The sequence below is a fragment of the Trachymyrmex septentrionalis genome, unplaced genomic scaffold, assembly GCF_001594115.1.
Source record: "Trachymyrmex septentrionalis isolate Tsep2-gDNA-1 unplaced genomic scaffold, Tsep1.0 scaffold44, whole genome shotgun sequence".
In the NCBI taxonomy this organism is placed as follows: Eukaryota; Metazoa; Arthropoda; class Insecta; order Hymenoptera; family Formicidae; genus Trachymyrmex; species Trachymyrmex septentrionalis.
In genome coordinates, this window is record NW_017305611.1 from 491,804 (window position 1) to 505,670 (window position 13,867).

The 13,867-nt window shown below is 29.9% G+C and overlaps 1 protein-coding gene across 1 annotated transcript; it reads right to left on the minus strand.

Moving 5' to 3' along the window:
- Positions 1–8,777: 8,777 nt before the first annotated feature.
- LOC108751308 lies at positions 8,778–13,201 on the minus strand. The gene is made up of 2 exons (XM_018491411.1): positions 11,456–13,201; positions 8,778–9,003 (listed from the first exon to the last, which is right to left on the minus strand). Exons 1-2 carry the CDS (start codon positions 13,168–13,170, stop codon positions 8,778–8,780), a joined length of 1,941 nt encoding a protein of 646 aa, XP_018346913.1. The 5' UTR covers positions 13,171–13,201.
- Between the last annotated feature and the right edge of the window lie 666 nt (positions 13,202–13,867).

The window sequence follows — 13,867 nt, forward strand, 5'->3', positions numbered from 1 at the left end:
TATCCAACAGGTAAAATCAAAAGGTATCAAAAGGTAGAACAGCCGGCTCTAAATAATGTAAATTTAGTCGGTAATTTTTCTTACAAAACGTTTAATACAAATTGATCGTACATTTGTAAATATTTTTTAAACATATTTTATTTATATATTTACACGTATTTTATTTGATTAAATTTATTTAATTTTATATAAAATATAAAATGTCTCTTTAATCGTTTTAAAACTGTATCGTTTACTTCCTTGCTTCTAATATTATCAAAAAATACTACTATATTACTTCGAATGTCATTAGGTATCTGATAATGAAAGTGTTAATTACTTCTATGTATATATTATTTCTATATAATGATGCGCGAAATCCGTGTCTCTACATAGCAAATCATAAGTTGTAGAGAAAACTTTACTATTCATCACATGATGGATCATCGTTTATAAAGTCGATAAATCGAATTTTGCCATCTAAGCATCTTGATGTCATATCGACACATTTTATTAGTTTATGTCAAAAGCAGTGTAAAGACCTGTGGTGAACGACCTCTCTACCACCGTACCTATAAAGATTTCGAACGATATTCGATCGACTTGCATTATTTACGAACGGCAAAGACTTGGACAGTGACAAATATTGGGCGGATAGTTCGAGCATTAAAAACGAGAAAGAGAAAGAAGAAAACTGAAATATCACTTCCAAATTGTTATTTATCCAGTAAACTTTATTTCTTCCTTCTACTGGTCGAATAATTCTTGCTCGAGTAAATACATTCATCTTCTTCTTTAAAAGAGAGTTAGAGGGGAAAGAAATGAATGATATTGAAATATTAACACAGAAGAAAAATATAAAGATCGATCTCACATTCCCAACATGTTTTCCTGTGTATATTTTATATTTTTTCAATACACTTGCACTCTTTGAAAAGATAAATTTGCATCAATGCATGAAACAGGAAGAATTCGATATAATATTATACATCGACAAAGAGAATATCTGAATTTTCATAGAAAGAAATTCGGAAAGAAAAATATAAGCTCGTCGTAAAGTCTACTTTTTTTTAGATTGATTTTAATTCTGTCGTAATCTCAGAATGTAAACTTTAATAATTTAAACAATAAGAATCTTATTTGTGAGAACACAAAAAAAATATATATATATATATATATATATACTATTATATATATGTACATGCATATATACCATATTTGTAGTCATTCAAACTGGGCGCCGAATTGGTTTTTTAAACTTATAAACGCAATTAAACTACTTCAATATTACAAATGAATTAAATTGACAAGCAATTTTTAATAATTTGATGCTCAATCAGACATTATAGATAATTTAATAATTTATATCACAAGCTGTAAAACAAAGTCGGAGAAATAAAATTAAGTCTAATTCACTCCGGTAAAGTAGAGTAGAATAATTTTGTATTCTGTTAAATTAGAATCGTCAAAGGATTCAACGCAAAAGTATATTATGTCGCTTCTGTCAGAAGAGATTTTGTTGTTGATAAGAGCTAATTCTAATATCAAAAACACACCAAGTAGGATAACGAACTGTTTCAAATAATATTCACGTAGTTTAAATTATAACTTTGAGCTAAATTTTACTAAATTACGTCAAAAGCTGTGGAATAATGAAGAAGTGTACTCGTATCGCTGCAAAGGCAAGTCAAACGGTTCTGAGTTACTTATATCAGGAAAAGATGTCAAGATTCGATATGATCAAAGAGATTATCCTTCGCTAAATCAAAAGTGCTTGATTAGATTTTTTAAACAAAACTGGAAGCTTTGAGCGTTTTCCCTTTTAAAGTTATATATTTTCTCTTATCTTCCTATAGAAAATATATCACAAAATAAGGTGCAATCTAAAACACCATATTTTTTCTTCATAAAATAATCATTTTTTAATAAATATCTCTTAAATAATTATTTTATTTAAATTTAAATCTACAAAGAAAATATTATTTAAGAAGATGAGAATATTAATTAGTAAAGATTAAAATGTACATATTTCTTTTTAAGTATTGTTGAAAAAAAAACATTCATAGTAGATATCTAATATCTCTGATAATATTCTTGGGTATGTTAAAAACCATTATTTTAGAGTATATTATTTAGAGATAGCTCGGCAAAAATTGCGGAACGTAAATAAAGCGATTTATTTAGGTGCAGCTTCTTCCTAACCGGCGTTTCGTGTCAATTTGATGTCATTGAATTAGCATAGTATTACCTACTTTTGCTCGCGGCTGGGATTTCAAACTAAGTGATATAAAAATTTTAAAGAAGATTTGTCATGTGATTGTAATAATAAAACAAGGATCTAATTTAACAGCGATCTAATTTAATAATTTTAAACCTATAAGATATTTTTCTGAATTCATAAAATTAAAATTCGATCAGATTATACCGAATGTATTAGAGGCGCTTTCGTAAATTTTTTCTTTAAAGTTTTAAGATAAAACAGAATTGATTTATATTTTTATTTGTCTAATAATTAAAATATGAAGATATTAGTAATTTTATTTGAGAAATTATTAGGTTGTCCGGAAAGTAATTTTGTTTTTTCTTATAAAAATAAAAGACGATTTTTAATCAGATGCGTTTCAAATGATCATGAACGGTCGAATTCGATAAATTTAATCTCTCAGCGATCTCACGAGTTGTTATTCGCCGGTTTGCATCAATTAATGCCTTTATTGTGTCTTTATCAGCTTCAACTTCCAGAACGTGATGCATCTTCAACATCAAAATTGCCGGATCGAAATTTTGCAAACCAGTTTTGGCACTGACGTTCTGTCAATACATCTTCTCCATACACATTGGATAATTTTTTTCTTGCTTGAACAGCATTTTTATCTTTTCGATAGTAAAAAAGTAAAATATGCCGAAAATGCTGCTTTTCACTTTCATATTTGATAGGGCACCAACTAAAAACTACTGCGTAGAATCAATCGAACTTTTTTCACAAGCAAGCCTTGCTATATCAGCTGTCAAAATATATAATGATTATGCGGCTTAAGTGTGAAGTGGGCTGTGAAAAAAATAATTAAGTCCTCTGTTGGGAAAAAACGAAATTACTTTCCGAACAACCCAATAGAATAGTAAAATGTTGCATTATTGCAATAGATAACATACTTAATTATTTTATATACGTAGAAAAAATACATGTATTTTTTTAATATAATATAATAAGAATTATAAATAATAATCATAAATTAATATTTTATTATAACCTGCAGCTATAAGTAGCGTTTGCTTATTAAAAAATAAAACGATTTAATATTCTCTTTTCTCCGCTTTTGAACAATATTTTCTTTATCGGCATATTATACTGTAGGAACAATACATTATATTTTACATGCACATGACTCTCTGAAACATAACCTGAGTTATTATTCATACTCTCAAGTATGTTATTACTTTAACAATGGTTGAAAAAATTTTTAACATTATGAATAATGCCACAATTTTCTCTTTGTGGAAATATTCAGCATAAAAGTGAGATAAAAAAAGATAAAAAACAATGATGAAATGCTACCGAAATTTAAAAACTCTATGTGTACGTTGTTAAAAGAAAGAAAAGAAATAAAATGCGTTTTCTCCCATTGTGAAAGTGCATTTTTGTAAGAAAGTGAGTACGTATGTACAATTGCTCGGAAAACGGACTATAATTCACGTTCTCGAGGGATTATGTTTTTCATAGGATACTGAAAACTTTCCAAATAGCTTTTCTATTATTCCCATTATTCCGAGAATGTGTGGGGAGATGTAATAATCCTATTTTTAAGTTTTTTGAATATTATTTTTCAACTACATTTTTAGCGTGCAGTGACTTTTATTCTGGTGACTTCCTGAAAAAACGTTGATGCTCCCCAGTCATGGACGACGATATTACAAGATGCGAACAACGGCCATCATCGAAAAATGAAAGAAAATAAAAAAATCGCCGTCATCGGCAGTCGACACTGTTACTACGATGGCGATGCATCTATTTTCTACGCCATCGCTCCGGAAAATTGCACCTTTCATCGGCTTCCGCCGATGTTATTTTCTCCCAAGCAGATGCACGCGATCTCTTCTCACTGCACGCAATAGTTCTGATCGCACGATAGAATAAAAAAAAAATCATTATATTAAGTAATGGAGTCTTTCCAGTCTTGTATTATTTGTATCGATCCATATAGTCCGACCACCAAAAAACGTTTTCCAAGGAAAGTTTTCTTATGTCTAAAGGACATTCTTACATCCTGAGAACTTCCTTCAGATAAAGTGTGTTATATAATAAATGTAAATCAACGTATAAAGGTGCCAACATTAGTTATCATGTAATCAATTTATTTATACAAAATAGGTAATAAGAATAATTTACTCACCAACTTCATTTTCTTAAAAATTGCTGTAAATAATACAATGTTTGTGATGCAAATCATTACATAACAAATTAATATTATAATAGCAATTTACAATCAAAAAAAGAGATTGTAAATTGTGTTCTGTTTGAATTATAAGCATTTTGACAATCAACCCTATACGATAACTAGTTCCGGTATCCCCTACGTAAAGTTTTAATTATAGATATTTTTAAAAATCTTATTATTTTTTTAAACGCTTTTATTGTTATCTAAAATATTAAAATTTTATAAAGATAATAACTTTATAAATATTAAATGTTTTATATTATTATAAGATTGTTTTAAATATTTTATAAAATATAAACTTTTATATAAGAAAAATTTGAAGAAATTGACAGTTGAGGAAGATTTTTTGTATATGATAGCGCGATTATATTATATTTATAAAAACTAAAATATGGAAATATCTATAATTTTGCTAACATATTTTCGACTGGTCTCGCCGTATTATTTGCAATGACTCAGAAATAGAAAGTTCGGCTAAATGAATTTGTTAACTTGCTTTCTCAATAATACAAATCGTCGTCGCTGGAATCTCACTAGCATAAACAGTACAATCCTAAATCCTGGGGAGATTTACGACTCGATGAACCGTAAATCTTCTTTGACCTTTTCTCTAAGTACTTAAATGGGAACTAATGGGGTTTTTCCTGTCGCCAAACACGACTTATGACAAAGGTAAACATTCGTGATTCGTACAATCCAAATTTCTTGTCAAATACACTTGCTTTAATTTCAGAATCGATATAATATTGATTATCTGTATATTTCATAGCTACAGCGTATAAAAATAGCACGTTATTTTTTTCTTTCGTTGAATATTCTTTGTTTATTAAAATGTTCAAATGTTGCGGAAGAATTGCTTTCAATTAAAATGTTTTCTTTTTTCTTTGCGATGAAAAGATTGACCAAAGAAAAAAAATAATCGAGAAATCCATAGAAGAAAATGTTCCCAGAGATATTATATATTATCCTGTACGTACACACGTGGGCGAGTTTCAATAGATATACTTACGTTATTGCCCATTTTTAAACGTGGGCGGAAAACTGCAAACGCCACTACCTACGTCATCGAACGATCGTACGTGATATGCCGGCTCGATGTTCCAAGAGTGGCAAATATTCAAAGGAAATGAATTTTTCAAGTTTTTCAGTTAAACAATTTAAATTTTATGCAGGGAACACGTTATTATAATAATAATTAATATTTTTTAACAATTAATATTTACATTTTACCTACTTTATATTCCTCGTAAAATAACGTTCTAGACTTCAACGAAACGTATAAAAAAGTATTGTACTGTAATATTTTTTTTTAATTTAATTAATTTCTTGAAAGGTGATCATTGTGTTAATTATTTTTTGTAATCTGCGATGATTTATGAATTAGAATAGATACACAGAAATATAAAAAAATGGAAATATAAAAGTTTTCAAGCTAAATCCTGATTTCGTAAATTGAAAAGTATAAAACAAATAAATCCGTTTCAAATTGTCCATTTTTTTACGAGCGATATTTTCGCGATAGTACAGTGAAAGATTTAACGAATTCGACATGCTGAAATCAAACTAGAGAACGAAGAACGAAGCTGACGAACTCGGTGCGGTTTTGAGGCTTAATTGAATTTCACGAGACGAGATAGATAAACGATAATGGAATTTCCGAGTTTGTCGCTTGTCATACTAATACCACTCGAACAGTTGTTAGTTTATAGCTAACGATATGTTACGATTACCGACAGTCATAATGTTGCATGAGCAATTATTTAAATTTTAAGTTCCAATGTAATCTTCAACAAAGAACACAAATAACATAATATCGTTGAATTAATTTTACATCAGATAGATAAACAATTTTTTAATAAATTCTGGTTTTTAATAAATATTGTCAAGATTTCATTTAATATTTATAATTAATTTTTAATAAAATTGAATTGACATAATATCATTACAATTATTTAAAATTAAGTTAGACAAAAATAAATACGGTTGCATAAAACTTACGAAGATACTGCAAGCTGTAACAATCTTGTGGACAAATGTCGTTGTCGAAGGATTAAGAGAATGACAATGTTTCGTGTAAGCTCCATGACGGAATGGGCAGCCATCCTTCGAAACGAATAGCTTTTTCTATGAAAAGTCTACTATAGTTTCTATGTTTCTATGCAACCATAACAATAACGCCTTTCGGTGCGTCATTTCCATTATATTATAGAATATCTTCACCAAACAAACATGTACAAAGATATTCCGTCTTTATTATTGCGTATTTGCCATTTTTATGCCAGATGATTGTTGTCGTGGGTATTATATGTAGAACGCTTGGATGCGAATTTTGATCGCAGGATGTAAATTGACGTGATATTAACCGTTAAGTATAAATAAATTTCGTCACATTGCTTATTATTCAAAATTTTTATTGTATCGATGTTATTGTATTGACGATGTTGTTCCTCATGCATATCGTTAATTTTAAATTCGTAAACATCCTTGACAAATATCTAAGCAAAAGGAACTTGAAAATTTGAAGCTTTACACACGTCAATATGTAATTTTTAAAAGATATACCGACAATATTTTAAAATAAAAATATGGAAAAAACGATTTTGCTGAATTTTAACAAAAAATTTAATTAGATATAGATTTGAAAATAATTTTGTTGAATTATCAAAGTAATTACATAAGAATCTTAAGTATGATGAGCAATGCTGCAAAAAGTTTTGACATTCTAGCAACCAGTTTAAACCCTCTCATAATTATTTTAATAATCCAATAAAATTATTTTTAGTTCTATACCTAACTAAATTTCTGAATACTTTAGCAAAACCGTCCTTCCTCTGTATAATTTTTACAAGTATTCCATCAAAATGTGTTCATGAATCCAATCTTAGTAAAGGAAAATATTTATATCTGATACTAAAACTAATTGTAAAAATATAAAGAAGATGAAAAGGATTTACTTATTAAATAGGATACGTAAAATTCTGAATTTGGATAACATTTTGTATATATTAATCTCTCGAACACGATATGTACGGTCAAGTGTATATACACTGTCGTATTAAAAAATGTTACTTATCTCTTAATATAAATAAACTCTAAACTATAATATATAAATTTCTATACGCCAAGAACCGCAAAATCGCTATTTTACAATTATCAATCCGTTCACTGTTACTCGAGGTCTTCTTCAACATTTCCGAAAGAAATACGAGAGACTCGAGGAAAGTATCTTTGTCAATAAGAGAGGATAAAGATTACATGATATCATTCTTCGTATGATCTTGCCTTTAAAAGAATCTTCGTTGTATCATTTCGCAAGAAATAAACGAGATTTATACGATATCACGAATCTGTTTGTTGAAACTTACCGATTTCGACGAGAGAAACGAATAAGTAAATGGAATTATGAATGTCAAATTCCTTTTACCTCTTGCGTAATACGAGAGAAAGATTAATTAAATATAATGTTAAAATTAAAAAAAGATATATTAAAAATGCGATCTCGAGTGCTAATTCGCGAAATTTATGAAGAATGCGTGAGATATTACTATGTATAACTTTTTTTTGGTAAAAAGTTCGCAAAGAATAAAATTACATTATCGTTCAACTTCTCTTTGGTGGAAATCTCTCCGAATGTTCATGTTGACGGTTTTAGAAAAAGAAGACAAACGAGACGCGTACAAGTCTAATTTTTAATTTTTCAGATCACATTTTTAATTGGCATATTCCCGTAAGTAAGAGTTTTTATTATACAAGAATAGTCTCACATCGAAATCGATATATAAAATTGTAAAGCTATAAAAGATAATTATTGTAGGACTTACACAAGATTCAACTTTATTGAGTATCGTTATATAAATATGATAGAATAATAAATAGATAAATAGATATGCAACTTAAATTATCAGTAAAAATTCTCATTGAATCAGAATCCTATTAAATATAACAATTATACAACGATACTCTGAAATTTGCAATAACAATTAATATCAATACGTCAGAGCAAATTGACTCAGCAAATCCATCTGCCAATGACCTGTCAACCATTTCGGCGTAAACAGCGAATGCTACAAACAAAGCATAAATCGAAGTTGACCTAATAATAATCAGTACAACAGAATCATCGCTCCTACATCTAATTATAAGTAAAGTGACGTGCATAGTTTTTTGACTATAAATAATTGTGAAACACGATCGTAAATTAATTTTCAAAGATCTACTTCTGATTGTGAGAAGCTTGATCGTAATTTAAATAGATTACTATCCAGCGTGATGTATTTCAGCGACGAAGTTTAATTAAATTTCAATCTGGAAAATTTTCACCCTAAAAGTTCTCCTGAAAGGAAGAATATCGCTAGCATCTTTCTAGACGTCGAAACACCTTTCGATCGCTTGTGATTTCTCCCGTGATATGGAAAATCTTAAATTCTTTGGACTAATGGTGGCATAACGCGTGCAAGGTTCTCTCTGCATATTGTGTGTGGCAGATAAGAAATTCATGCTGAAGTTGCACAATTTAGGAATATTATGAACCGGTGTCTGCTGAAGAGCAAGCCCATCGAGTGCTGACGTTGATTTATATAAACGTGATCTGAATATATTCATATACATATACATATTTATTAAAGTAATCGATTGTGTTTGCATTGCAAATTATGTAAACTATTATTTTATTATTTATTATCTTTATATATGTATATAACAAAATAAAAAACGAAAAAATCAAAATATAATTTCATTTTTGTCCATTATTGTATTATTAATTATTATATTTTAAAATATTATATATATTTACATATATATTACGTTATTTTATATACAGATGATAATATATAATAATATATAATTTTATATACATATACTGTACAAAATAAAATGATAATTTTAATTTAAAGACGTTCAGTGGATTTTCTGAGACATACAAAAATGTTAAAATTAACACAAAAATGTTAAAATTAACATTTTTGCATGTCTCAGAAAGTCCACTAAATGTCTTTAGATTAAAATTAACATTTTATTTTTTACAGTGTATATATGTATATGTACATAAAATTATATTGCATGTATGTCGTTTTACAGGGTGTCTATAAGTTTCTTACCGTCCCTGAAAACAATTCAAAATTATGAAAAACTGTGAAATACATGTTCAATGATTCAAGAGGCTCTTTTGAGAGGATAGGGGAAGTTTCCTCTCTAAGAGGATGCCCCAGAGGGACCCCAACTTAAAAATTTCAAATGGAGCCCATCTATTGTAGCATATCATATAAAAGGGCATTAAAAAAAGAAAGCTTTTGGTTCAATATGGAGGTTGATATATTGACCTGTTCAGAAGTTATTCAGTATCAAAGTTTGAAAAATTTTACTTGTTCTTACTTTCAATATGTTAGATTTATTGCAATAACTGTTCAAAACCAATAACTTTTTAACATAAAGTAATCGATTATGAAATTCCTATCTTATGTTCGGAAATATTTTTTTAAATATGCTTTATAAACTGCTGTAATTCGTCGTGATTCGAAGCGCGCTCAAGCGCGCTGGAATCCACATATAATTAAAGTAGGTAATAAAATATAAAGAGAATAGCGCCAATGCGTGTGCCTAATGTTGATTGGTTTCGCCATTAAGTGACCTTATCTAGATGTTAGTTAGAAAGAAGCAACGTTAAGGAAGAAGAGACTAAGTCGAGGAATTGCATCATACAGATACCCCAGATATAGGACACCGAATGGCAATTTCCGGACAAATTGGTGCGCTACTCTCTTTATATCTATTCTACAATAACATTTCTGCGAGGACATACCTTACGCACGACAAAAAACAGTACATTAATAATGGAAAATGTTTTGGATATCGACAGTTCGCGAAGTTAACTTTTGCAATTTGGATCCCAGTTATTATATACTCTTCACTATGGATTGTGATCGATTCGCACGTTCTGCTGAGGACAAGATAAAGATTATTTTTCTTTACAAAGAGGCCACAATTACTGTGCAACAGCAAGGCGTTTTAATGAAATTAGTCCAGAACGTCCTATAAGTCACGTTTACGTTCAGCAGTTTGTAACAAAATTTTGAGAAACACAAAGTGTTAAAGACTGGTTACGATCTGGTAGACAAAAGATAGACGATGTCACACAAATGGAAATAATAGATCGTGTAAATTGCAAATGGTCAAACAGCTTCGTTAAAACAACTTAGTAATGAAAGTAATATTCCCAAAAGTACAATTGCCAAAATTAAAAAAAAACACAAATTTCACCCTATAAAAAACAGAAATTTTATAATCTATTGTTTCACTGCCAAGAAGTGAACGGTATCCATTTTGAACAGTTACTACAATAAATCCAACACATGTTGAAGATAAGAACAAATAAAATTTTTCAAACTTTGACACTGAATAACTCCCAAACGGGAGTTATTCAATGTATCAACTTCCGCATTGAACCAAAAATTTTCTTTTTTTATGCCCTTTCGTATAATATATTACAATACAGGAAATTCCATTTACAATTTTTAAGTTAAAGTTCTCCTTGGGCATATTCCCTTAGGAGGAGAATCTCTGTTCAAAGAGTAGCCTCTCAAAATGATTAAACATATATTTTGCGGTTTTTCATAATTTTGAACCGTTTTCAAAATATAGAGGTGGTAACAAATTTTATAGACACCCTGTATATTATCATATTTTTATTTTTATGTAATATTATAAATTATTATTATTAATATTAAATACAAAAAAAAGTCAGACAGTAAAGCAAATTTATTTATTCCTTACGTACAACAGAAAGTGATGATTTCGAAGTCAAAATCTTCTTCACAGACGAAATCAGAGAATTTGTAAATCGTTAAAAAAAATGTTTTGTAAAACTAGGCGATATTAAATTGAAAAATAATGTTGTATATATTTTGCTAACGTGTAATATACATAAGGAACACATAAATTCATTTTACTTTCTGCTTTCCTCTCGTATTAATAATTGTTTATTAGTAATTAATAATAATTATTGTTATAATTTATAGTAATAGTATTATTATCAATATAATTACCTCAACAGATCGCAGTTGTTGTTTGGAGATGAAGTTAACCATTCGGACGTTCTGGAGAATAAGATGTCAAGATCAGCTTCAGACACAAGCGATATACTTGAAGATTCCAATTCAGATTTACATTCCTTCGCGTCGTATCTCATCTCTTCGTCATCTGACTCCTTCTCTATTGTTTGATCCAGCTTTGTCTTCGTGACGAAGGGGTGTTTGGGGATCTCGTTTCGGGTCAGATAAGGATGCTTAAGAAGCGGCGGGTATCCGCAAGAGACTTTCAACGTTGAAGAATTTACAGGTATCATGCTTTTCAACGAAGATTCGATGTTCTGGCGGTTCTCTTTGTAGACAGTGGTTGTGCAGGGCTCTTCGGTCAAGACCATGCAAGAACTCTTGGACATCTTGTTATTGACGCAATTGTTTTCAGTGTGACCGAAGGTACTGAAGGTCGGCTTTTCATCAGGATTGGAGCGCCAGGATTTTTGTGAAGAAGAAGACGACGAGGACAAGAATCCATCGATAAATCCAGAATCGGAAGTACGTTTATTCGGTTGTTTCTCTGCCGATTTTTTCCAAACTTTCTTATAGTTCAATAGTTTGGTATAAAATGTCGAATTTAGTAACTTTTTCAGCGGTTTTTTTCGCGATAGTTTCTCGCCCAACGCTGATATCCATGTTATGCACGTATCGTCATTAATCTTAATCGGTTGATCTTCATTCAGCGAAGCGCCGATTGCTGGCGGCGATTTCCAGTCGAAGTTAGACGATGAACTTGAAACCGGTTTGAAATTCTGAAGATTCTCTTGGTTCTTCGGAATATTTTTAGAAGATGTAACGGTTATGTCTTGAAAAGATGAATCCAACAGCAAATTGCTATTTATATTTAACAGATCGTTGTATGACGATTTCGAGGAAGATGACAATGATGACAATGAGGACGAGGAGAGTTCGAGCTGCCATTGTTTGTTTTCGAAGTCATATAGGTCGGCTTGTAAATTTCTATAGCTGTTATTGCTACTCGAGTCGCAAGAGCTTGTCAAGATGTCATCAAGAGGATCCTCACAATCCAAGTTTGTGTCTTCAACATCTTCCAAAGGACTTGAGTAAATCATTAATTTATTCTTCATTGAGTTATCCTCCAATTTTATATCTCTCTTTTTCAGGTCCCACATTTCATTCTTCTTCGAGGGACTGGATTGTACATTCATCAATATATCATCGTCAATGGAGCTGTACATGTTGATCTTAGAAGAGGATCGCGGCCACGTCATTGAAACTGGTTTTTTATCCGAACGATATCGATTAATAATCACAAAATCATCTTCGACTTCGCATTCCTCAAACGAAGTTAAAAAGATGTTGGATTTTTTATTTAAGTTATTTTGACATTGCAAGCTGGGCGTATCGTATGTCACAAGATTCAGGTCATTTTTTTCTATGTTCTTTTGATTCTGAGTAACATCAAGAGTATTAAAGAAACCGAATGTTTCTTTAGTTTCTTCTCGTTGATTATTCTCGTTAGATGCCCTTGCGCTTGACTCGTAAGCTTTGACGAGCTTTTTAACGAAATTGCCGTCGTTCGAAGTTGACGATTTCGATGCGATATCCTGGTAGTTGGTCGACGTCGAACGGAAGCCAGTTTCGAACTCCTGAATCAAGATCTCCATGTTTGGCATATTCTTCGGTATGTCTGGTAGCACCCGAACTCCTTTGACGGGCATGTTGATGGCAATTAAAAGTTCATTCGTTTATTCGTTTCTGGAACAGAACAATCCGCGCATCCAGTTCAATTTGCGTTTCCTTGATTTATCAGTGTGGAAGGATAGATGCAACATTGTATATAAATTTTAATTACTTAGACTAAATAACAAGGGAAAAAAAAGTGAAAGAGAAAGAAAATATTTAATGTCGAATTTAATAACTATATATGTGTCTGTAAGTATAATATACATATTCTTAAATATTTTTTCTTAATATTTTTTTAGAAGAATATATTAATAAATATAAAATAATTTTTATTATGTTATACTCTAGAAAACAATGAAAATTATTATTTTATTATTTAACACACTCTGCTGTTAAATCAAATTTTTCTTGTGACAACAACATTAAATATAAATAACAATGAATAAAGGGCAAAGTAAGAGTCAGCACATTTCATTTTTTAAAAATTAGTCATCTAATTAAAAGAATAAAATACAAATAAAGAAAAATAAAATCGAAGAAAGTATATAATAAAAAAAAATACCTAAAAAATGAAAGATAAAATATAAATAAAAATTCAGTAACAAGTTTCGGCTACCGGATTGAGCCCTCTTCAGACAAACATATCGGAAAAAAGCGAAAACCGTAACAAATTAAATGCGAATGTTCGCAAATTCATTGTATTCACAATTCGGATGTAGAACAATATTCGTA

Excerpts from the sequence above, each read along its gene's own strand:
- LOC108751308 (XM_018491411.1), bottom strand. The coding sequence starts at position 13,170 with ATGCCCGTCAAAGGAGTTCGGGTGCTACCAGACATACCGAAGAATATG. Across the intron at positions 9,004-11,455 it reads AACAACTGCGATCTGTTGAG|ATCACGTTTATATAAATCAA; the intron begins GTAATTATATTG and ends GAATATATTCAG.